This window comes from Solea solea, chromosome 3 (assembly GCF_958295425.1).
Source record: "Solea solea chromosome 3, fSolSol10.1, whole genome shotgun sequence".
NCBI classification, from domain to species: domain Eukaryota; kingdom Metazoa; phylum Chordata; class Actinopteri; order Pleuronectiformes; family Soleidae; genus Solea; species Solea solea.
The window spans coordinates 6,484,671-6,509,027 of record NC_081136.1 but is presented as its reverse complement, the minus strand read 5'-3'; the positions used below and the strand labels follow the sequence as shown (position 1 = coordinate 6,509,027).

General features: G+C 41.6%; 1 protein-coding gene across 1 annotated transcript in view; it reads right to left on the bottom strand.

The window, feature by feature from the left end:
- The window catches only part of adam19a (ADAM metallopeptidase domain 19a), a 157,108-nt gene that overhangs the window by 14,177 nt on the left and 118,574 nt on the right, over nucleotides 1-24,357 (bottom strand). Inside the window, exons 8-17 of the mRNA XM_058624904.1 lie at nucleotides 23,892-23,963; nucleotides 22,296-22,462; nucleotides 20,666-20,750; nucleotides 17,313-17,455; nucleotides 16,711-16,888; nucleotides 12,205-12,294; nucleotides 10,444-10,639; nucleotides 9,285-9,393; nucleotides 7,036-7,240; nucleotides 3,823-3,900 (exon numbers count right to left, since the gene is read on the bottom strand). Of these exons, the coding sequence (XP_058480887.1) occupies nucleotides 3,823-3,900; nucleotides 7,036-7,240; nucleotides 9,285-9,393; nucleotides 10,444-10,639; nucleotides 12,205-12,294; nucleotides 16,711-16,888; nucleotides 17,313-17,455; nucleotides 20,666-20,750; nucleotides 22,296-22,462; nucleotides 23,892-23,963 (1,323 nt within the window). The remainder of the gene's footprint in view (nucleotides 1-3,822; nucleotides 3,901-7,035; nucleotides 7,241-9,284; nucleotides 9,394-10,443; nucleotides 10,640-12,204; nucleotides 12,295-16,710; nucleotides 16,889-17,312; nucleotides 17,456-20,665; nucleotides 20,751-22,295; nucleotides 22,463-23,891; nucleotides 23,964-24,357) is intronic.

Genomic DNA, 24,357 nt, shown 5'->3' with positions numbered 1-24,357 from the left:
TTTAGAATAATCCGGACTCACAGCCACTTCCTCGCTGAGAGGACGCAACACAAAGGGGGACGAATTGAATGAAAGAGCAAAGGCGATTAACGGAGGAGAGGATATATCTGGTCGCTCATAATCAAATATCACTGCCTGCCTGCTGAGTGTTCAGTCAATTCCATCATGAAACAGCTAAGGATTTTGTGAGGTGTTGTTTGTACGAGTCCTACAGTCAGCTGACGGCGCTCTCAACCCGAACGTTGTTGTCATAAAATCTACATAATTCCAAGTGTACACTAGCTCCGGGACGTGTTTACTGCCTGATCGTGCCGTTACCGACAGACTTCTCTGACTGGAAAACGCGGCTTCGCTCTTCTGCACCAAAGCCCACAGAGAAAATCAGCAATTCCACACGACAGCACACATTAGTCGTTAATCCGCCGCCGCCTCTATCAGTGACTTCAAATGGGTTCTCTTGCAGCTATGGAGTCTAAAATCTCTCGTTCAAATGCATCTAAGTGACATAAACCGCAGTAGACCAGCGTCTCCTGAGTTCATCTGAGCTTAAAATTATCAACAAACCTCAGTTTTCAGTTGAAATAAGTTATATAACAATGAGATAAAGCAACAAAAGATATTCTTAAGATAAATTAGATGTAGCTTTTATTATGTATGCCTTTGTTAAGTAGCTGAAATTTGGTTTTCCCAGAATTCTCAGCTGTCAGTAACTCATTCAACTACACCTTAAAACCCCCCAAATATCCCTGTAACATACAATACACTGAACTCTTATTATATTTCTATTGAAATAAATAACATAGCAATAAGTATTGTTACTGAATCACCACTCTGGACTCATGGAGTTTGTATTAAACTGGCTTTTTATGTTTTGATGAAGGCACCAGGGTTATTATAGTTCACCAAAACTAAAGAAATAACGGAAACTAAAATTGAATAAATTTTTTTGTTAACTGAAATAAAAATAGATACTAGACTTCAGAGTATAACTGAAACTGAACTGTGTGTTTATAAAACTAACTAAAATTGTAGCAAGAATGTGCTTAGTTTTCGTCTTTGTAAATTAATTTCAAACATAATAGTTTCGGGTTCATATGAAGTGTATTTGACGGCTACTTTGAAATGTTGTATTTAAGACACAATACTCATTATGACCTTTTTGCATCTTGCACCTGGCAAATACTCCATAGTACAAGAAACTAACACAAAAACTAATAAAAACTAAACAAAAACAGCATTTACAAAAACTAAAAACTAATAGAAACTATCAAACCCGCTCTGAAAACTAAAACTAATATATCCAACCATCAGGTACACTCGTCTGTCTCGCCTAACAAATTACTAAATAGTTTTTTTCACCGAGGGGAAATGCCAAACTTAAATCAGCATGCAGACAAACATAGAGATGAACATCGGCTCGTTTAAATGCTGGACGTTGCCGTTCCTTTACTCTTCAACCTCACTGCTAAAATAAACCTTGTCCATCCTCTGCCTTTAAACTGCAATTATCAAAACAAATGTTGTTTACGTCCAACAGGAGCCCGTCTGTCCGTCCGTCTGACACGCTGTGACACTGAAGGAGCACATTTAAAAAAAAAGACTTTTCAGAGTTTTTGCTGCACTAATATATCTCGACTGGAGTTTTATTTCCCCCTCATGACACAGTTGAATATCAATTCAGCCAGACGCCAAACTAATAAAGTGATGTAGTAAAGCCGTAATACAACATAAAAGTGCAATCTAACACTTTCCATTTGAGACTCGGGCAGGAGAAAACTCCCAGCGGACTGAAGGAAACTGTCTATTGTTGAATTCTAACAGGGGGAAGAAAAAAATGCAGGTTTAATTCTTCTTTTTTCCTTTTTTTTTTTTTTTACTGCAGGAAAAAAATATATATCAGCTGTCAGCTTGTCAGCAAGTTGAGTCTGAAAAGCCCTCATGTATTAAAAAGGCACACGTCTGGAACAATAATGGCAACTGCCATATTGCATTACACTGCTGTATTCTTCCCTGAGCCCGGTGCAACCGTGTACACGCCAATGACAAAATAAATCACAGTCCTCGGGAGACTCTCTGGCCCCTTTTTTTTTTTTTTCCTCGACGCGTTTTCCCGAAATTGAAATGACATCATGCAATTTCATATTACTTTCACAGCCACTGTCAGGTGTGTGTATGTGACGAGTGGGACGGAGCTGGTGTTTTACCCTCGTTGCATCATACTCGTCTCTAGTAATTGAACAGTTACAGTTAAGTGAGCATATACTGCAGTACTCATCGTGTCACAGACGTGCACTAAAACTGAACCAGAATAAAGTGCCTTAACAGCTTAAAGGGATAGCTAAGGGTTTTTTTTTTTTTTTTGACACATGGTTGTATGAGCCGGGGTGGGAATCACAGGTTACCTCAGGATACATGGTCCACGATACCAATAATCAGAGAATTACATTTACTGTAATTGAGTAGGTTTTTTTGTACAAATTTGACTTCTACTTAAGTATGTTTTTTTTGGAAGTACTGTACTTACGTCACGCTACGTTTTAAATCACATCCGTTAAAATCTTAAGAATACATTTGCAGCTTAAGCCCCGCCCCACACCACAGGAGAATTTGCCAGATTTACGCTTCCAATCTGGTCACTCCGACTAATGTGGGTACCTTCGGATTTGAGGCTGATTTGAACAGATTATGTGGCCAAATTTCCCTTAACTTGTAAGTATCTCACCAGAAAATGACTTTGGTAGAAGTTAAAGTCACTTTTTTTAATTAATATTTCTTAAGTAAACATCTTTAAGAGTCTTTAAAACAATTTTCTGATATAAAATGTACTTATAAGTGAATTGTGTACTTAAGTCACGGTAAATCACGCAAATTTCTGTGAGATCACATTTCATTAAAAGTGCGTGGTTACAAACGTTGTTGTGTCAGTGGTCTCCCACGTTTAGAAAAAAATAAAATAAAAATCCTCCAGTGTGTGGGGGTGCAGACATAAATCTCACCATTAGACAGCATTTTCTGACAGGAAACTCCGGTGTTTGTGTTGCTTTGTAAACGTTGCTCATTATCCACACCAAACTCCAGGGAGAAAATCTTCGATTTTTTGCTCACGGGGGGAAACAGGTGCTGTGGTCTCCTGCCGACTCATTTGGTAAGTTTGTGTAATTTATGTAAATGTGAACACAGGCTGTCAAACACTGAAGTCACACAATAACACTTTTGATCTTACGGATGGAGGCGACAGTGGGTCAGTGACTCCTGTGAGCTGTGATGGAGAATCGCTGATTTTCTCACTGGACTTTGGTGCAGGGGAGTGAGCGCCTTACAAAGTGGCACAAACTTGTGGTTTTTAATCAGAATAACCATCACATTGGATTTTCATTGGAATAATTACTCTTGTAAGCTCTGTCGAAAGGTCAACACCAGATCAATGAACACTGACTCCACTTTAGAGGTCAGAGTCGACTGATAAAATAAACTCTCCCCTAAATCCCCGTCTCGTCTTTGAGAAACAAACGTTTAAGCCCCAAACACTCCAGAGCCCGGTTACTGTCTCATGAACTATGTATGATTCTCCCTTTATCTGCCTCGGGCTTGCTTGTACTGCTCCAATAAATAGTTCATCACTTGGGTTGCTCTTGTATTCCAGACATCTATTTCCCTGGCTTTTCACCGACAGGCTCAGTGACAAGAGCGGCAAAGCGCTACCTTTGCCCCAGGACACAGTGTGACAATGAGATTAGGGGGCTTTACCCAGCAGCTAAGAGTGTTGAGTCTGTTGTATGATGCTGCATGCTTGTGTGTGTGTGTGTGTGTGTGTGTTTTTACCCCGTTGCCGTGACAGCGTGCAATGCAAGTCTCCAGCTCAGTGAAAGAGGCATTTTGGCACCTGCGGTCTCTGCACACCTGTGGCAACACAAGCAGAATGATCACATACTGTTACAGAGATTACAGTATACACACACACACACACACACACAGATACACAGACTTTGTCCAGCATGCATCCCAGTGTCCTTGTGCTTTGGATCAACATGGCAGCCTGGAGAGAGTCGGTTCAATTCCAAAACCACCGCATTTATAAAAGAAAATGGCTTTAAAAACACTTTACTGAACTGCTTTTTACCAAATATGTCAGACTTTTAATGCTGTAGTGAGTAACTTTTATTTGTGATGTTATTATTGTGCCTCTGCACGACTATCAGACCTGACTGAGGGAGCGTTTGTGCGTATACAGAGGCAGCACACAGGCGGGCGGGGACGAAGAAGCGTCAAACTCCTCAACAACCACAGTTTATTTCTAAAACTTTTTTGGGAATTTGTTTTGAAGTCGTCTCATTTTTCCTAGCATACTGTTACTGTTGCCTCGACATAGACATAAAACGAGTTACTTCCTGTGTGCAGCACGAGACTGTCATCCAAACGCCACTACACTGAGAAACACAGAGAGTTGTGAGGGGGTAAATCAGTTACTGTGTGATATTTGTTTACATCACAACTTTAAATGAGCATTTTTAATAATTTGCTGCCTTTTCTCAATAATTATCTGTAGTTAGTTATAATTCAAGTCTATGTACATTTTTAATGACTCCATCTTAATGTCTAGTTGGAAAAGGCTGTTTGACTTTCATAATCTATTAATCTGTAGATTATTTTCACGATTGTTAGGTCCAAACAATGTCAGATAATGTTGATCGGTGTTGTTCTCAGGTGTCTTGTTTTGTCCACAACCTAACATTTTTCAGTTTTCATGATTTCTTTGTCATATGGAGCAACGAAACATGAAAATATTCACGTTTAAGAAGCTGAAAAATCAGAAATCTTGTTTTAATTATGAAAAAGAACTCTAAAACGGAATAATCGATGATAAAAAATAATAAATAATCAATTTAGTAATTGATTAATAATCGAATAACCGCCTAATTCTCTATTCTTATTATATTGTAAATAATCTGTTATAGTGTCACAGACTATAGCCTTATTCTCAGTGTTAGAGTGCAGTCATAATCTTTGAAGGGTGCAGCAGTAGCAGCAGTGGTTGAAACATGCAACATTTATAGAAAATATTATATGCAAAAATAAACCAGGAAAACTTGGTTTATTCCACATATGTGCAAAGCTCCGCTTCTTCCTATCACAACTATTTACAGCAGTTATTTCTTCTTACTCTTAATAAATACATGTTAGAGGTCAGGGACCAGGATTTTGATTTTAAGGCAGATGGTGACTTCGCCTGTCGTGAAACAGTAGCGGTAACAGGTAGTAGTCACACATATTGTGTCTGAAGGTCACATGTCTTTTCACATTTAAATGCAGAACTCCATCACTGACTTGGAATTGCATCTCCAGCTCTGCCTGAAGTCGCTACAGTTCAAGCAGGGGAATGGAGTTTGGAGGAAGTGAATATGTGAACGGCCTGACAAAAGGCCAGGTCAATATGATAACTGGAAATTCATCTGGCTGAATGAGGGGCAGCATTCCCCGCCACCTATTTATTACAAATCACTCATGTGGCTCTACTCAGTCCTTTCAGTGCAGTCCACACAAGCCGCAGAAATGGAAGTCAAGTGGCTTGAATGTGCTGCAGAGAAATAGAATTTCACTGGTGGAAAGAAAGGGAGTGGGGACATTACTTACTGTGTGTGAATCTTGCATATATATGTATAAATGTATACCTCATGCATAACGCCAACCTTTTTGTATAATTTTTGCATATGTGGATGGATTTATGTCGTTTTATTATTTATTCAGCCAAGAGAGAGCAAGTCTTCTCTTCAGTTTTTTCACCTTGTTTTTGTCGCTGTTGTTGTTGTTGTTGTTTTCCTTTGCTATAATCGGGTATTAGCTGAAGGGGGGGGGGGGGGGGGACTGTGGTGCAGCCTGGTTGAATGTTTACATGCAATATTAACACGATTACCAGTCATAATAGGAAGGGTAAAACATACCCAGATAATATTACTATCTGGGTATGTTTTGCCACTTTTCCACTACACTACATTGCTTTTCCATTAGCGATCGTACCTGGTACTTTTTCTTAGTACATGCTCTGGGGAGGGTACAAGTGAGTCGTCATGGTCTGACTATGAGAAATTAGATTTAGTGGAATTCCATGTGAGACTGAAGCTGGGGACACACTACACAACTGTCATGGTCGTTGGAGTTCACACTTACCGACTGGTTTCAGCAGGTTTGTTTATGACGACTGACAGACTGGAAATCACACATTTAGCGTCTGTGCCTGATGAGGGATCACAGACTACACTACTTCCTGTCGTCTTCTGATGCCATTTCCTATGTCTCACCTATGCCTTTTTCATGTACATGAGGTCCTCAGGTAATACTAATCCCGTACGAATTGGGCTTAAGAGTGTGGTTTTAATCACATAAACATACCGACGCCCTCCACAGTGATGGGATATATAGCAGTAACTAATACAAACAGTTCCACAGTAAAAAAAAACAACAACAAAATGAAACTCCTAGTGAGGATAGAGACACACGTCCAAACAGAAGGGCAGAATCTCTGCTCCGGTGTTTGTTTCCTGGCTTTATAACACAGCTCTAAATCCTTTGTGAGTGAGATGTGTGGTGCATTCAATCTCTCTTGTCTCTCCCCGTCTCTCTCTCTGCACAGCTTAGGATGCCAGGCAGAGGTGCGTGTTCTCGGCAGGTGGCCAGAAACATGTGCTGAGCCAAGTGTTAGTGCTGATCAAAGACCCTGTTAACCTCGCCAACACTCACTGAAGTCAATGAAGGGAAGCTCCGGATCATTCGCTGATTAACTGCACTGTCAAATATTATGCCCCCATTAAGTAATTTGAAATATTTTCTCATTTTAACACCACCGATGAGAACTTTTGGACATTTTTCACAAGATAAGTTTTCAAAACTAGTTCTGACTAATTGTGAAACTTAACCTTCTGTGAAGTTGGGTTTACTCACATCACAAGGCAGCAGGATCACCCCCCTTGAAATTCGTTTTTACTGTATGTTATGTTTATTAGATTAAAATTCACATCCGTGTAAATCGGTCGCACTGACCTTTCCCTCTCCACACTTGGTGCCAGTCATGACGAGGCCGGGGTCAGGAAGGTCGCCCTGACCGTCCTGGGTGCTGTAAACGTAGGTGCCTCTGCACTTCACCTTGACGCCGTCCGTCTCGATGGTGTTGTCGATGGAAACGGCGTTGGTGCCTTTAGGCTTCTTCGCTGCGCTGTGGCACTGGATCTTACCGCACTTGGCATCGCTGGACACAGACACGAGCACACGAAAAAAAGAAATGTTTACCTTTGAGTGCCACTTAACTGAGGAAGAGATCGGGTAGAAATAAGGGACGAAAAGATACAAAACAAATCAACAACTGCACGATTTCTACTCCAATGACTACAATACCTAATTTGTGGTGCATTTATTACCACAAGGTGGCAACAGCAGCGAGCATTTAGTGAGTCGAAGTGATGACATTTAAGAGATTCCTTGAATGCATCTTAAAGCTCTAAGCTTGAAAAATTTACCCAAGTCTTCGAATGCTTCTCCTAAGCTGCTCGTGTTTCCGCAACACGCCGTGAACCCTGCATTACTTTCACTCGCTGTCATGTGCTGGACTTAAGAATATTTCAGTCCAATCCACTTTATTTATAGAGCACATTTGAAAACAGCACAGTTACCCAGAGGGCTGACATTAAAATGACATAAAATACAGGTAAAAATAAATAAATAAATGAATAAAAAAACAACATGAAAAACACATCATCTCACATTCACAAGGCCATAAAAATGAAGAAAACAACAGTTCTGCACAACACCAACAGCTCACACTGCGACAAAGGTCAATTATTTGAATAATATCACTGAATATATGTTATGCTACAAATGCTCCTTCCTAGTAAAAACCAAATATGTACCCGAGCAAAGAAACAAAGATGCCACGCACACTCACGATGGATCAGTTTTCACGTTTTTACTGAAATGATGTGTAGGGAAATTGCTTGTTTTTACAAAATCTAAGTGGAAGTTGTGTTGTATAAAATGTATTTGGGGTCCCATTTTATTACAGCATTAATCTAAATAATCAGAATCTGTTGATGAGAGTCTTGATTTGCTATCAAGTGTTCTAGTTTCTGATCAATCATGTTTGAGCAGGTTTCTTGGAGGTAACTGGTCAATGTGCAGAGCACAAGAGGCAAAACAGATCAACAGAAATTGACAGGTAATCAGCTTTTTGATTGATAGCCCTTCAAAAAAATCAGGTCACAGATTATCGTCTCAAAACTGTCCTGTCGTGTGTCTCACGTTGCTGCCAGTCTATAATCACAGGTGGAAAATTGAAGTCGTGGCCCGGATATCCGCTGTCAGTGCACAGGAAGCCCTGCAATACTGACCCCTGACCTCAGAGGCCGATCCGTCAACAAGAACAACACAACCAAATGAGTTCCAAGTTTGTTAAAGCATTAGAGTGTTTGTCGTTTTTCATAATGAGACTTGGAAAACAAAGTTTCTTAAGTGTCTGAGCTCCCCCCCCCCCCCGCCTCTGTGCTTTTACCACATAATTACTTCGTCTCTCATCGGATCATTCTTCGTTAGCAGGTGTGACGCTTCATCTACTCCCTCGCAGAGGAGTCGCACTTCATTTCTTTGTCAATATCAGCGTTTTTCTGATTAATAAGTAGATAGAACGTGGTAAATAACTACACACACACACACACACACACTCTCGCCCTGGGAGTGTCCTGAGGTAAAGAAGTGCAGAGGATTAGAGGATGATGAGCACATAGCAGCTGCGTGTAGATTATTCACGTCTTAATAAGAGGCAGGCAGTGAATTTACATATCCTCTAATCAGCTCTGTGACTCACTGTGGCCAGAAAACACTCTAATGACTCCTGTGGGACTTCATAATGGATTAGGGCAGCGGTGGCTCATACACGGCAGCCGTCAGCCACCTTAATCCATGAGCTCATTTACATAGCTAAATCGCTAATTTGGCTCCATTAATTAGCTCTGGCGCTGTTCCATGGAAACAGTCTCGGAGAGACCTGAGCTGACGCTGAAAGTCGGGTTTGGCTGTGTGATTAAAGTCTCAGTTCAGCTGAAGTGTGCTTGTTAACAGCAGCAGAGACTTAAAAAGTATTCATATGATTATTGAATGACTACAGAGTTGACCTACAGTGCTTTTTAATCCTGGTAGAAACCCCAAACAACAAGTATCTGCTATTCCCCAAACCATAGTCCTTGTACGTACTTATAGTTACTTATCTGACACGATGAGTTAACATCAGCAGCGTTGCTTACCTTTTTTCACACTTCATGAAGTTGCCATGTTCATCTATCCCACAGTTTCCGAAAGCGTTCCCCGCGGCGTTGACGTCTTCGAAGCAGGCGTCGTGAGCGGGTCGAGCTCCTGAAAACACAACAGGTTCCATTACCCTCTCTTTACTGCTTACGGCTGACACTAACTACGTTTGCAGCGACCTCGTTTTCGGAAACATCTCAGCCTCCTGGAGATCAGTGTTCAGTATGGTGTCGGAGCTCAGAGTCAAATGACAAGATCTAAACTTCATTAACAACAAGTGGAATTGATCATAGTGGGGCACCACATTTTTTAAAGCCCTTACAGTCACTTCTTACTAGTGCCAGGTCTGCGTTTCTATTTGTTGTGTGCATTAATATTTTAGATCCTTCATCACTTTCACTTTAGATCCTTAAGATCTATAGTGAAGTATAGGCACAAATGTCCGCCCCATCAACTTTCAATGGTACTTTCTGTGCCTACCATGGTGACCACGGGTAACCGGGAATCAGGGTTCGATTCCGGAGAGGTAGTCTGAGAAGCTTCTCTTGACTCTAGGAGGTAGTGAAGAAAAATAACAATACAGGACTCTTTCGAGGCCCTGTAATTGTTAATGAGTACACTTTAAATCCTTTAACGAGGACCCATTGGAGGGCAAGTCTGGTGCCAGCAGCCGCGGTAATTCATGCTGCAATAGCCTATCTTAAACTTGCTGCAGTTAAAAAGCTCGCAGTTCGCCTGTCCCAGCCCCTGCCTCCCGGTGCCCCGTTGATGCTCTTAGCTGAGTGTCCCCACGGTGTCCGAAGCGTTTAAAATTAGAGTTCAAAGCAGGCCCGGTGGTCTGAAAAATGGAACAGGACTCCGGTTCTATTTTGTGGGTTTTCTCTCTCTGAACTGGGGCCATGATTAAGAGGGACGGCAGGGGACATTCGTATTGTGCCACTATAGGTGAAATGCTCCGACTGTTTTTCCAGGATCCAACCCTCCCTTTAAGCTGCTGTTCGTCTTCAAAAACCACTCCGTCTTAAATATCATTATTACTTCTCCGTGTGTGACATTTCTCAGGAAATTGCTGCTATTTGACTTTTCTGTCGATCAGCGTGAAAAACTCCACATAAGCGGTCGGCGTTGTGTCGTGTGTGGTCGTTGACTTTTCATTACCGTAGCCCCACAGCTGCAGGCACTGCTGCTCGTGGGTGAGGCACATGCCGTTGTAGCAGTAAGCCACTCCGCGCTGACAGGGGGAGCCGTCCAGCAGGTAGACGTTGGCAGGACAGTAAGGTAAGGCCCCGGTGCAGTATTCTGGCAGGTCACACGCCCCCGCCGGCCCCCGACACATGGTGCCTGCCTGCTTCAGCTGGCACAGTCGGGAAAACAAGCAATGAGGAGACACAGTGAAGCCTTTTTTATTGTAGAAATCAGGTCAGTGTTTGTTCTCGACTAATGTGTGGCTTATTCTGTGTGACAAAGTGTAAACAAAGGCAGTCAGCGACTGACAGAGTCAGTTACTGGTCCAATAACGGCACCACACTTTTGTATGCGGCGTATGGAGCGTTGTTAGTGAAACTAAAATAATCTAGAGACTGAAATGTCAGTTGTTTAATAAGGGAAATTCTGATGCCAAGCAAAAGCTGTGTGTGGGATTCCACTACCTCAACTGCATTTAAGCGTCTGTTATTAGATATAGATTTATTTATGGAGTTATTTTTGCACACACACCAATTAATGATAGTGAATTTGACCGCTGCATTTAACCCGTCGCTTTTACACACCAGGAGTGAACACACACACACACACACACGCTGTGTGCAGGTGCAGTGGGCAGCACTAATCTGCACACGGGGGTCAATGGAGATTTTGGTGCCTTGCTTAGGGGGCAGCCAGCCCTTGACCCGTCCCAGGATTTAAACCCTAAACAATTTGTGTTACCATAAATATGGTGACAGTTTGTGCTTCCTTTGTGTTTTTTTTCTTTTTAAACTGTTAAAACACTATTTTAACATGCAGTACATTGTAAATAACTGTCAGATATTGAAAATTATTTGGAAAAAATGGACAAAAGCACCTACATTTTCTGGCCCTTTTTATGGTTAAAATAAGTAAATAAAAAAACGTCACGCAACGCTTGTTGACGCCTTTAAGGCTACCGTCACTGTCTTGTTTTGCATTCAAAAGAATTGTGTAAAATGCTCCACTCCATTAACTGCTCTCCCTCTCTCTGTGTGTCTGCTGCTGCGTGCAGGTGGTTAAACTGAGCCTCATGTTGTTCAAAGTTTGTGGTCCAAAAAAAAACTTAAAAGTAGATAAAATAGAACTATCCCTGTAGCTGCAGTGAACACTGATAAACTATATCATCCGATGCTTTGTGTATATAATATAATAAAAGCATCTCTAAATGTTTTATCTCAACAACTAACAGACGTAGAAGAAAGGGCTGTGCAAACGCGGGATATGAAGCTATGCCAAAACGTGCACATCTGTGTAAAAGGCAAATGACACAGCCTGTAAAGCAATATCATCAAAAAGGTATTGAAAGATAAACAATATTGTGATGGGAGTTGCAGCTCCTCTTGTGTGGAGAGCGTTACAGTTATTACCATCCTCGGTATTTGCCTGTGCTGTCAGACAGGAACTCAGTAGAATTTACTCTGTGTGTGTGTGTGTGTGTGTGTTACAATGGGCTGTCAGGATTTGCATTTCAACAGCGAGATGAGAGCAGAGATGAAAAGTGTCGGTGCAGTGTGAAGACGGCGTGTCCTGCTGTGATGGGAGCTGACACGCTGTGGGTACAGTATGTCAACACACTGACACGATGACTGACAGTGAACTAATGATACTGAGATACTACTGCGCGCCAGTTCAGCTCCACTCCCACGGCACTCTGCCTGTGTGTGTGTGTGTGTGTGTGTGTGTGTGACTTACTTTGCAGCCCTCACAGCACACACCGTGGGCACACTGAGCCTCCGCCTTCAAGGTGCAATTATTGGCATTGCAGCAGTCATTGGTGCATTCCTATAACACACAAACACATTATTAGTTCTCAAAGTGTTTAAACTTACACACACTCACAGGAACTCTGCATCGACTTCCACTCATTAAGAACCAAAACATTATCATATAGCAGCACCCAGGCTGTGAAATGCTCTCCCATTTTTCTCCGCTGCTCCCTAGACACTGTTGACGTTTTTAAAAACTTTTCTTTTTAACTCTTTAAAACCTAAGCCTTTTTTTTTTTGCTTATTTTAACCATAAAAAGGGCCAGAAAATGTCCTGTGAATAAGTGCTTTTGCCCCTATTTCCAGAATAATGTATAATAACAATATCTGGCAGTTATTTACAATTTACTGCATGTTAAAATAGTGTAATAACAATTTAAAATTAAGAAAAACAAAGACAAATGTATATAGAAAAAACCTTTGCATGTTAAATTTGAAATTTGAACAATATAAAACATTTACAATAACATTTTTGTTTGAGTCTTTGTCTCTCAATGTGCAAAAACAGGCTGAAAAATGGAAACTAGGTACTGTACAGGTGCTCTTCCCACTCTCTCCTCTCTGGCGACAAAGACGTGGATTGAAATGACCGTAATAACCACACATTGGTTTTGACAGGCAACTTCTCAAAATTTTTCCGTTAGCACAAACCGTAGCGTAATTACGGTAATGCAAAGTGCGCTTCTGCGATACACTCAGTGTTAAAGGGACAAAGGGCATAGTTCAGCGTTTATGCCAGAAAAGGTCCTAAAAATGTAACAAATACAAGTATATACACACATATATATTATATATACATACACACACACACACACAAACACTATAGGCCAACATCAAACAGCTCCACTTTCTAAGTAAAGTTTCCCACTTTCTAATGAGCTGTGAAGGAGGCAGACCATTAGTAATAGTTACAAAGAGCAACTCAATTATGAATGTTAATAAACCACTGAGTATAAAAAAGAAACAATAAGTCAGCATTGTGAATGTTAACAGACCATTGATAAAATGATATTAAACTTGTTCATTCCCCCTGTGCTGGGAGACAATATGAGACTATCACTGTCAACAGGGACATTTAGACACTTAACAAAAGTCCCAGCACATAACATTGATCTTTAGGTCAAGATATTTATTGTACAGCCTTTTTTCTGACAGGACACATCTCACTTCCCTGCACCAAAGTCCATTGAGAATATCAGCGTTTTTAGCTGACGGACACACAGGAGTTTGCTGGTCCACTGCTGCCACTCCTGCTACGTTTTTGTCACTTCAGTAAATCTTCATGAAGGATTTCAACCACCGAAGTCACAAAATAAGACAGTTGAACTGACAGATGGAGGCAGCAGCGGATCAACGGCTCCCGTGTGCCATGAGGTAAAAATCGTTGATTTTCTCTACGGAGTTTAGTGAAGGCAGAATGCCTTCACTAAAAAAACTTAGGTTTCCATTTGCAAAAAACATCTCTTTTTTCTGTCTTAAGTTAGCGTACACTTATGCAGACATGTTTTATTACGCTAAATGTTTTGCAAAATAGATACACGTGGTTGAATAGTGGGGTGAAGGCAAAATGGAGGGCAGCAGTTCAAACGGTTCTATCTGTCAATCTATCTGACTTCAGAAGAAAGTACATTCTTTGGATTATAGGGCTTCAGACAAGAAGAGAGATGGGAGGTTTATATGAGTCTGGAATTTTCATTATGATAACTCTACGAGCTGAAAAATGACTCTAAATTAACTCGTAGCTAGCTATTCTCCTCCTGGACTCACAGATCATATATTATTTAATATATGTGTTTTCATTGGTGACTGGCCTAGTCTCCTTGGCTCGATTTCTGTCCCAATCTGGCTTGAACAGATTATATGGATAAATGATCCTGTAGTGTGAGGGATAAGCATCAGTGTTGCATACTTTTGTAACTTATAAAGGCCAAGCTGATTGCATCTTCTCAGCCATGACTCCATCCACAGTAGCACAAAACATCGCGCACACAGATGCTATAACGCCGACAGTCCGCCTCCATGTCTGTTTACATTCTGAAGTCACGTTAAATCACGCGAGTTTCTGTGAGATCCCAAATCCAAGGAATTTCCGCCCTGAAATCGTTTGACTGGATCGTCTTAAGTCTGTGATTTCTCAAGATTACAACCAGTGTTGTAATGTAACACAGTACAAATACTTTGTTACTGTACTTAAGGACAAGATTCACATATCTGTACTTTACTTTGTTATTTATATCTCTAACAACTTGTGTTTACACTCCACTACATTTCCTCAAAACTATCTTTGTTACTCGTTACTACCAAATAAAATCAGAAGAAGAAGAGTTGGTAATGGCCTGTATTTATATAGAGCTTTTCTAGTCATGGGGTTAAGTGTCTTGTTCAAGGACACATATAGACGAGCAGAGCCAGGAATTGAACCCACAACCTTCCAGTTGAAAGACAACTCGCCCTACCACTGAGCTACCATGACTCAATCCCTAAGTAATATTATAAAAAGTGACCAAAGTCATTTTCTGGTTAGAAACTTTTAAGGTACTTCATAAAAGGCTGATTAAAACATTGAAAATAAGTTACAAAGTTTTTAAAATCAATTTAAATCCTCTAGTGCGGGGCAGGTATTACTCCCATCAGCTGTCACGCTTTTGTTTTGGTCTGAAACGCATGCTCAAGAGCGCCAACTAGTGGTGCTCAAACACTGCATATTATAGGACCTTGAAAAATATACGGACACCAATGAAATAGACGTCTCCTGTGAAAGGGGGGAGCCATCCGAGCGTGTCTAACCAACTTTACACCAACTATGGAGAAACACACACACTCTCATCAAACACTTCAAAGTAAAAGTTCCAATCTCTGCTGCGTCATGCAGAGAACATCTCCCCTCATCATAACACCCTCCTACGAACCTTGTTTTAAGGTCAAAAGGAACGTGGCTTTTGAATAAAAGCCAATTATGCAGGCAGGGGAGAAGGGGAGAGAGAGCGAGGGAGGGAGGGAGGGAAAAAGGGATTATGGGTGAACCTCAAAAACAACAACATAAAGCTCTGTGTTTGTAGTGTGATGTTCATTTGGACATCAAGGGAGACTCGCCTGTTTTCTTAAACCCTAAAAGTAAAAATAATAATAACAATAATCTCTGAAAAGTTGCCTCTCTGGAGTTCCTGCCAAATACTCACAGTTGGTCTTAAAAGCATTTACTGTGTAAATTAGGACGCCGCAGCCATGTTTGTTATGTGTATCATTAGTCTTTGTTGGGGAAAATCACGAGGTGAGACCATTAGGCATCATCGTGCAGCGTGTCTCATTTGCAGAGCGAAGGTAAGGTGGCGTGTCAGCAGCTCGTGCTCGACTGTCAGCTCCGCTCCGAGTGGGAGTCATAACAAACAGCCCCGTCAGCGGCACTGCCGCTGTCAGATACCAATTTTCTTCCTCTGTTTTCAATTTGCTCCGCTTGAACCAAAGCAGGTTTGCTTAACCTGTGAGGTTTGCTGAGCACAAAAGAATAGAGGGGGAAACTTTCAGAGAGTCTTTGGGCTGTGTCGCACAAAACGCGACGGAGGGAGCATCGGAGATGAGGCTGCAGTGACGCAGTCCCCCCGGGTGACATAAACACAGAGCAGAGAGGGGAGATTGTTTTCAATGCACTTTGGTTCGGATACGGCAACTTTTTGGCAGTGATGCCAGTTTAGCATCAGTGCATTTCAGCAAGATTGTTAAAGGTACAGTATTGACACAGTTCCAGAATGACTCTACTGGTTTTGCTTTTTTTGCTTTTCCATTAGCGATTGTACCTGGTACTAAAATGTGACGTTGTTATGAGTGTCCCTCATCTCATGTTTCCCTTCCAATCTGGATGGAGAACCTATAGCTGTGTTTCCACTGAGTGTACATTGGTATATGGTACATAGTACCAAAATAACCAGCCCTTACTGTTCTATTTTGTGGCACCCTTCCCTTCCCTGGGGTACCAGAGTAAAATGGTACAGTGTGGTCCGGGTGGAGCTAGACTAGCACTTAGCACTGTTGCCTCACAGCAATGGTGAGGTCACGGTGTGAGACCTTTCTGTGTGGAGTTTTGCATGTTCTCCCCGTGTCTGCGTGGGTTTCCTCCCACCATCAAAAACATGGTGACCAACCTGACCGACACAGTCCACTGTGGCGGCGCGATCGGTCGCAGCGGCTCTGATTAACCCTCCACCAGACCTCGAAATTTGAAATTGTGCTGTCTTTCTCTTCAACGCCCTCAGTCTGTTCTCATACAGACTTCACATCTTGTTGAGACAAATGCCTTTTATTGTTGTCTGTTGTTTTCACACCGGTGCAAGGTACTGTTCTCAGTCGAAACAGAAGACCGACTCAGGGCTTCATCATTCCAAACTGTACCAAACTCAACCATGCATGATGGAAATTTTTTTTTTTATTTACTCACGTCTGGCTCTCCACAGTCACACTCCTCTCCATCCTCCACAAAGCCGTTGCCACACTTTTTGCCCCCAACCAGGTCCTTCATGTTGGGCATGTTGTAGAGACACATGCCCCCTCCTTTCTGGAAATAGCTGTCCAGATCACGTTTACTGCAGCGACTGAAGACTCGAGGGAATGGATGCCTGGACACAGCAGGAGCAGAATATATTACACAGATTATTCCTTTTCTTGTTTGCATTAGAACAAATAGCTCTTGCTTTTTTTTTTTCGGAGAGAAACTGAGCTACTGTAGGACAACACACTCAGGATTCCTCTGTGCTTTTGTGTCATCCTAACGAAGTTAACGTGAAGGACGGCATGTGAATTAGTATATAAATGAAAAAATGCTGATTAAAAGTCTTTAATGATCCGAGTTAAACAGAGCAAATGTCTTTGTTTTTATATCCCAGTAAAATCAACAATCTCCCGTGACAAGTGTTCAGGCAGCAACATTAATATGTAATTTGTTTTGCTTTGTGGCTGATGAAATTGTTATTCATCCGTTAGCAACAACATCTCCGTGTGAGCAGCTTTGTGCTGGAGCCTGACACGACGCCTGAGGCTCACCCGGTGGCGGCAGCCATCACACAGCCTCCCTGCTCTGCCGTGGCCTCCACACAGCAGCCCTCGTGGTCGTGGCTCATTCCAAAGTTGTGGCCGATCTCGTGGGCCATTGTGGCCGCGGCGCCGATGGGCAGGTCAGAGTGGTCCTGTGAGAGACGGTGAGAGAGAAGGCAGGCTGATGATCAATGGGGCTCCAAAACGTCTGATGATCATAGGTATGGTTGTATGAATGCATTAAATCTGGGGTTATTAAAGACCATGGAGAGCAAAAGCAGAGTTTCTCCACTACACACATTATATATGTTAGAAAATAGTGGACGATGCAGTAAAGACTGAAAACAGTTTCTCTTCAGTCTTCTGTTCACGATTTCTTTGGCGCCTGTGTGTGTGTGTTGGGCTCCTCCAACGGACCCAGCGTCTCAGAGCAACATTTGAAACCAATTTCCAAAAAAAAAAGGCAACTTTTTTAACTTTTTGGCAAGGCAGTTTTTTTTTTGTGACATTTTTATCACTTTATTTGGACTTTAAACCTGCGGGTTGGATTAAAATTTAGTCAATGTGTCAGCTACCACTCTGCCCTGGCCCCAGGATAAAACTGAGCTCTCTCTCCCCTGACTTATGCAAACTGCATAAAATGTGAATATGTTACACTGTAGCTAAACCACACAGGTAACGTGAAAAAGTGTGTGTGTGGGTTCTGTGGTCGGACACAGGGCATTTGGATTCCACAGGCCGTCTCTGCCCACAGGAGAGCTGACAGCCTATTAGAGGCAAATCAAGCATGGAAAAGCTATCAATCTCTCCGTCTGCAGCCATTCAGTCCACTGCTGTGATGTATGTGAAGCCGCGCAGTTACACAGGCTGAATAATACAACAGAGTGGGTGTTTTAAAGCTGCGGGAAACCAGCCGAGATATGAATGTTAACACCCGAAACTTTTCTCCGAGTGGTAATGCACCAGATAAAAACAAAGCCATTCAAACCGGAGTGAATTTAAATCAAATACTAACTCTTTTAAGAGGCGTGTATAAATGTACTTGAGGCAAGTTAAGCTTTTGCCATGCTATGCTGACTTTGATATAACCTGTGACTGGTGTTGATGGGTGCGTTCAGGTGCACTGGTGCTGTAGGACCTCTTTCCTGAGTTGTTAATGTGTTGTACTGGCTCTTTTGTGTTCATGTGCTCTGAATTCAGGATTCAGACAGTACAAAATGTGGGATTTACAAAGTGGTTTTGTGTCAGACTACAGACTTCCAGGATATTTTAGCTCAGTTTGGATTGTTTTAACATTGATATACAGTACATGCAAGATGTAGATTGAAAACACTCTCTTTATTCTGCCGTCCTTTGCGAGTGTGATGTCACAATTCTGCAAACCTCTACCAAAAGGATTTAACGTTTTGATTTGAGGTGACCTTCACGGTAATTTTTCCGTCACAGAAACTTGGTCATTCGTGTAAAAGGGGTTGCAGAAAGTTCTTGAAACAAGGTGAATGGAATGTTTTCCATAAGCACAGGCTTTGTATGAGCTTTTAAGCACATTTATTTTTTTAAAGCGTAAGTGAACATTCAGTGGTTTTGTTCAGCTGAATTTCAGCCTTAGACTAAGACTTAGCCATACACTAAAAAAAACAAAACACAGTTTCATCTGATAAAGGTTAAAAGTAATATAAAGTAATTGGCAGTATAATTCTTCATTTTGTATTTAATAAAAGACAGGTACTCATTTGCTCTGTTAATTAGAATTAGCTGGATTATATTAGCTGGAATATTAGCAGCTGTATTTCAACAATAAAGGTGTCATATTCCAATAATGAAGTAATAATGTGAAAAGTCATGATATTAAGAGTTGGAATTGGTTATTTATTACATTATAACACAATTACACTATAATATGTTTAATATAAAATGTATTATGGAATGAATCAGGATCTGCCTCTCTTGAATTAAACAGACTAGATTGATAACTGGAATAATCCATCATTTAACATTCAAAAGACAGACTCGTGTACAGAAACATGCTTCACCGACTCTGATGGACACTCTGTGACTCATTTCATTATAGATCAAATCTCTGTCTCCACTTAAGTTTGGTTTCACCTTCTTTACCGTCTAATGCAGCAGAAAGTTGGCGCAGACCTCAGCGGTGCAGGTGTAAAATCAAATCAGACGGCACCGAATTAGACACAGTTGAGATAAAGGTCACTTTGTCTTGTGCAGTGAGGACGGACATGACTCTGGAAAACTTTATTATAACCTATTATTTAAAATATACATTTCAAAGTTTAATCATTTAAAACAAATCTGAAATAACCATTACTTCAGTGTAATTAGCAGCATGTAGCATAATGTATTGAAATAACTTTACACCCTTTGATTTAGAGTCAAAATCCAAGACTCAATTTAGATGGATGAGGACTGTGGGGTTGTGAGGCGCTGACATTTTCAAAAATCTGTCTTATAGATTTCACATTCGAAGTTTGAAATTCTAAACTACTGGAACTGCAGAGTAGGCATATCTCCAAACATGGACGAATGAAACCAAAACTGTGGCTGAATCCTAAATCCATATTAATCCTTAGCGCTGATGAATATCACGGCCAGAATATTAATGAAATCAAAGCCTTGGAGAAACACTGTTGACGTTGGCCGAGGCCATTGCTGGATTTGTAGCTAATGCACGATACGTCCAACTTCCCTGAGGTATAACTCTAAAACAAATAACACAAGCTGGTACAAGGAAAATAAATATATTTGATGCTAATCTCTATAGGTGTAGATTAACAGGAACTCAGACAGTCAGACAGACAGACAGACAGACAGATTCAATCAACAAGCTACCATGTCAATTGTAAAAGAAGTAAGCTAGCAAGCTAGGTAGCTAGCAATAGCCAGCTAGATAGAGTCAATCAACGAGCTAGCTTGTGTGCTTGTAACAGAAGTAAGCTAGCAAGCTAGGTAGCTAGCTAGCTGAAGACAGATGGATAAAAGTGTAGAAATTGGGAGAATTGTTTTCATTAGTTAACTCCCTTATAAAATGGTGCATTTGTATGTAACTTTTACTGTTAAAAAAAGGTCTAAGGGGACTGAAATCTTCACTTTATCAAATCTGGCCCTCGTTTAATAAAAGTTAGGACAGCCCTGGTGCCACATGTTATTGTCAGTAACGGCTTTGTAATGATGGAAACAGTGAGTCGTTATTCCCGTCACTGGAAACCAGAGAATAAAATGTGCCTTCAAAATGAGAGAAAAGTTTGAGGAGGAAAAGTTCACAAATACTTGAAAAGAAAAAAAAAAACATAGTGGGGAAATGAGATGGAGCAAAGAAAAGGGAAGATAAATGTTTTCCTACGTACCACGTTGATGCCGCCAGAGTTTTCCAGGCTGCACATGCCCTCCAGCGGTGCCATTCCAATAGTTGTCCCCTTGAAAATCACACCACTACAGCACACAAACACACATAGTGAAAAATCATTAACCATAATCTCCTCCCTGTTCACTTACAGCTTCACAGTGGATGCACATTGATTGCAGATGCAGTAGCAGCACAGACACGATAAGCCTTTCGGACGTGGGAGACGTGGGCGCGAGCGTGCGTGGAACCTCAATCCACACCTTGTGTAACTTGTCTGCGGTACTTGTCACTTTGCATCCAAAAACAAAATCAACACAAAACAGGCCCTGTGGTATCAGCACAGCTAATGGAGCAAGAGCAAGAGGGGCCAATTAAATGCTTGTGGGTAACTCGACAAATATGTGTGTGTGTGTTGAGCTGCGATGCTGCTTCTGGCGGGCGCACACTGAGCTGTTTCGGCACAATTACAGCAAGATTTTTGCGTAATGAAATCCCTATTTGACTAATCATGTGTCAATTTGCACATGAAATATGAAACGGTGTGACCCAAAGCTGTGGCTGCTCATGTCGTTAGAGCCTCTGTGTGGCTCTAATGATGCCAGGGCGGGGGTGAACTGTGCATGTGTGTGGGAGGAGATTCAACTAATCAGCTTTGGTATTATTAGCGGGGGACGCGCTAATGATTACAGTACAAACCCACGCATCAACATCAGGAGGGCAGAGATTTTCACATTTTCTCACTTAAAAAGAAAAACTACAGCAGCTTGTTTCCTTGATTGGCTCCTCCCTATGGTGCAGTCAGTGTGACACCTAAGGAAGCTCAGGATTTTCTGTATACCTTCTTAAAACCAAAAAAAAGAATGGATACAAATATAGTTTGGAGATGGAATTGCCACCGCAGTGGAGACTTTTACACTAGAGACATGTTTTTAGCAAATACTTTCCTTTCATTGTTCTATTTCTTGATTTAAAAAAATGTTAAAAAAACAAATCAAAATCAAACATCGTTTTCTATTGGCGCTTTTCCATTGTACACTTTTGGCACTGTAACACACAAACTAGTGACGCGTAAAGCAGTTGTTTTCAGTGGACTGAATCATTCGAATCAGTTCATTAAAAAGATTAGTTCAGTATTTCCTGCATGACCGGAGCACAGACTGTGTCAGACGGAGTCTGTGCTTTTCCCCGAGGGAACCTCCCAAAGGGATTAATAAATAAAGTCGTCTGTCTGTCTGTCTGTCTGTCTGTCAGTCACTAAACTGAAATACCACTGAACGGGTTGTGATTCGGCTCACGTTTGCCGGCTTTCGGCAGTGCTGACACTAAATACACCAGACTGTTAAATGAGATTTTAGATATTAAAATGTAAAAGTGCCACATGTGTAAATACCTCATACAATGACTCTTCAAAAAACCCTAACATGAAGTTCAGTAAAGGTGAAAATGAAGTTGCTTCTTCTTGTTTCTGCAAATTAGGCTTTAAAATCAACTGCAAGAGTCCGTAAATTAAAGCACGGTTGCTCGAAACCATGATGTTGATTTAAACATGACATACACAAAAAAAGTCACGAACAACTGAATTATTAGAATGAGTCAATAAAAAGACTGTAAATGATGTGTGTGTTGCTCACGTGAGCAGCTGCGCGTTGTCGTGCTTCTTGCGGGATTTCAGCTTCTGTCGCCACTGCAGGAAGGACCACAAAGTGGCGTTGGGCTCCTCCTTGACGATACACTGGTCCCGGTCAGTCCAAACCTCCAGACCAATGAGCGGCACTCTGATGTTCAGAGCTCTGTAGAACTGAACACACACACACACACACACACAAAGGTTAGTCCACCGTCTCGTCATAAGCTCCCCTAACACAGTCTGGTCACATACTGCATTTTCACCTCAATCTCCCATAAAGCACCGCTGAAGGACGGTATTGATTGAATTCTTCAGCAGTTAATGTGACAGCAGACATTTGTGTACACATTTCATTCACTTTTGATTTAGTAGGGAACAAAGACGATCACCTTTAAAGCTGCAGTGTGCAACTTGTTAGTTGTTGTTGATGTTATTAATCAGCCTCTGTTTAGTCTTTGTGAATAGAAGCGATGTTCACTTTATTTGTTTGCTGCGTCTTTCATGTGAGAATAGGCACCGACTGAGGGAGCGATTGTGTGTATACACCAGGAGCACAACATTTGAGAACATCATTATTTTTATATTTGGGAAACACCAGTTGGGAAACCATTTTGTGACATTTTATGGACCAAATACTGGATTGAATGTGAAAATAATCCACAGACAGAAAACTGTTTTTGAGCAGTAGAATTCACTTCTGCTACTTTTTGTGTTTTCACTCATTCTCCAATCTGTTTGTCTCACTTTACTAGCGCAACGTTGCTGTTGTCCGCCTGTCTCCACTATGGACTGTATATAAAAGTGGACATAGTAGGACAGTAGCTGGGGGTGATTCAGCCTGTTGCAAAAAAGATTCTCTTCTCTTTCTATGGAAGTCTAATGAGCCTGCTTTTCTTTTAACTTATAATATTTTCCATAAGGAGTCAATATTTCAATTGCCAGTTTCATTTTAGTTCTGTGAATTATGTTCCCATTTAGGGACACATGGTTGGTGTAGTGGTTAGCACTTTGCGACCCGGTTGCAGCAAGGGCCTTTCTTCATGGACTATGCATGTTCTCCCTGTGTGTGTGTGTGAGAGTGAATGCTGAATGCTGTGATGGACTGGCGACCTGTCCAGGGTTTACCCCGCCAGCTGAGATTGACACCAGTGTGCCCCCCCGGGACCCTCATGTGGAGGATAAAGCGGTAGAAAATGGATGGATGGATGGATGGATGTTGCCATTTAAAGGAAATAGTTTCATGCCGCTGGTCAAATCACAAATCCCAAGGCTTTACAATGGTAGTTTCTGGTCTTGACGTAAAACCACTCGCTTCCCACGTGCAGCGTGGGAATGATACAACACAGAGAAACACAGAGGGAGTCATATGGAGTTTTTTTTTGCTTTTATCAACATTGTGTGAACTCATTTGACAGCAATTTTAAGGGTACCAGACATTTGTTATTATTTTAAAGTTACGCACTACAGCTTCAAAGATCGGCGACAGATGGCGTCACGATATGTGAAGACTGTACAACAATAGGTATTAGTCTGTTGAGCGGAGCGGCCCCGTATGCTTGGGAGGATCGCGGTCGGCAGCAGGAGAAGCCATCAGCCTTACCTTATCCACGTAATTGGCAATTTCCATTATCCGTGCCTTGGTCTTTTCATAGTCCTTATTCTGCCGCCTAAACTGCAGGACAGAGGAGATGGGTGAGCATTAGTGGCGTGAATGAGGTCTATGGTCAGACAAACAAATTAACCGTGAGCGTGAATCCCACCAGCGGAGATTAGTGACCGGTGAATACAGCCCCGTAACCCAAGCAACCCAGTTTTAATCCTAATTTCCAGCATTTGCAGAGCAGGGAAAAGACCACCGCTTTAGTCACCGAGTATGTAAGAAACCTTCAAATAATGCATCTCATCACCGCTGCTCAGTGTCTGTTTTAAAAGCCCTTCCACCTTTGTTTCGATCTAAATGCACTCCCTCATTAGGCAGACAAATCCTTCTGGCTCGCCTCCACATGCCTTCGCCTCGCAGGGACAATGATATCAGCTCCCAGCTCTCGCTATGAAAGAGCTCCATT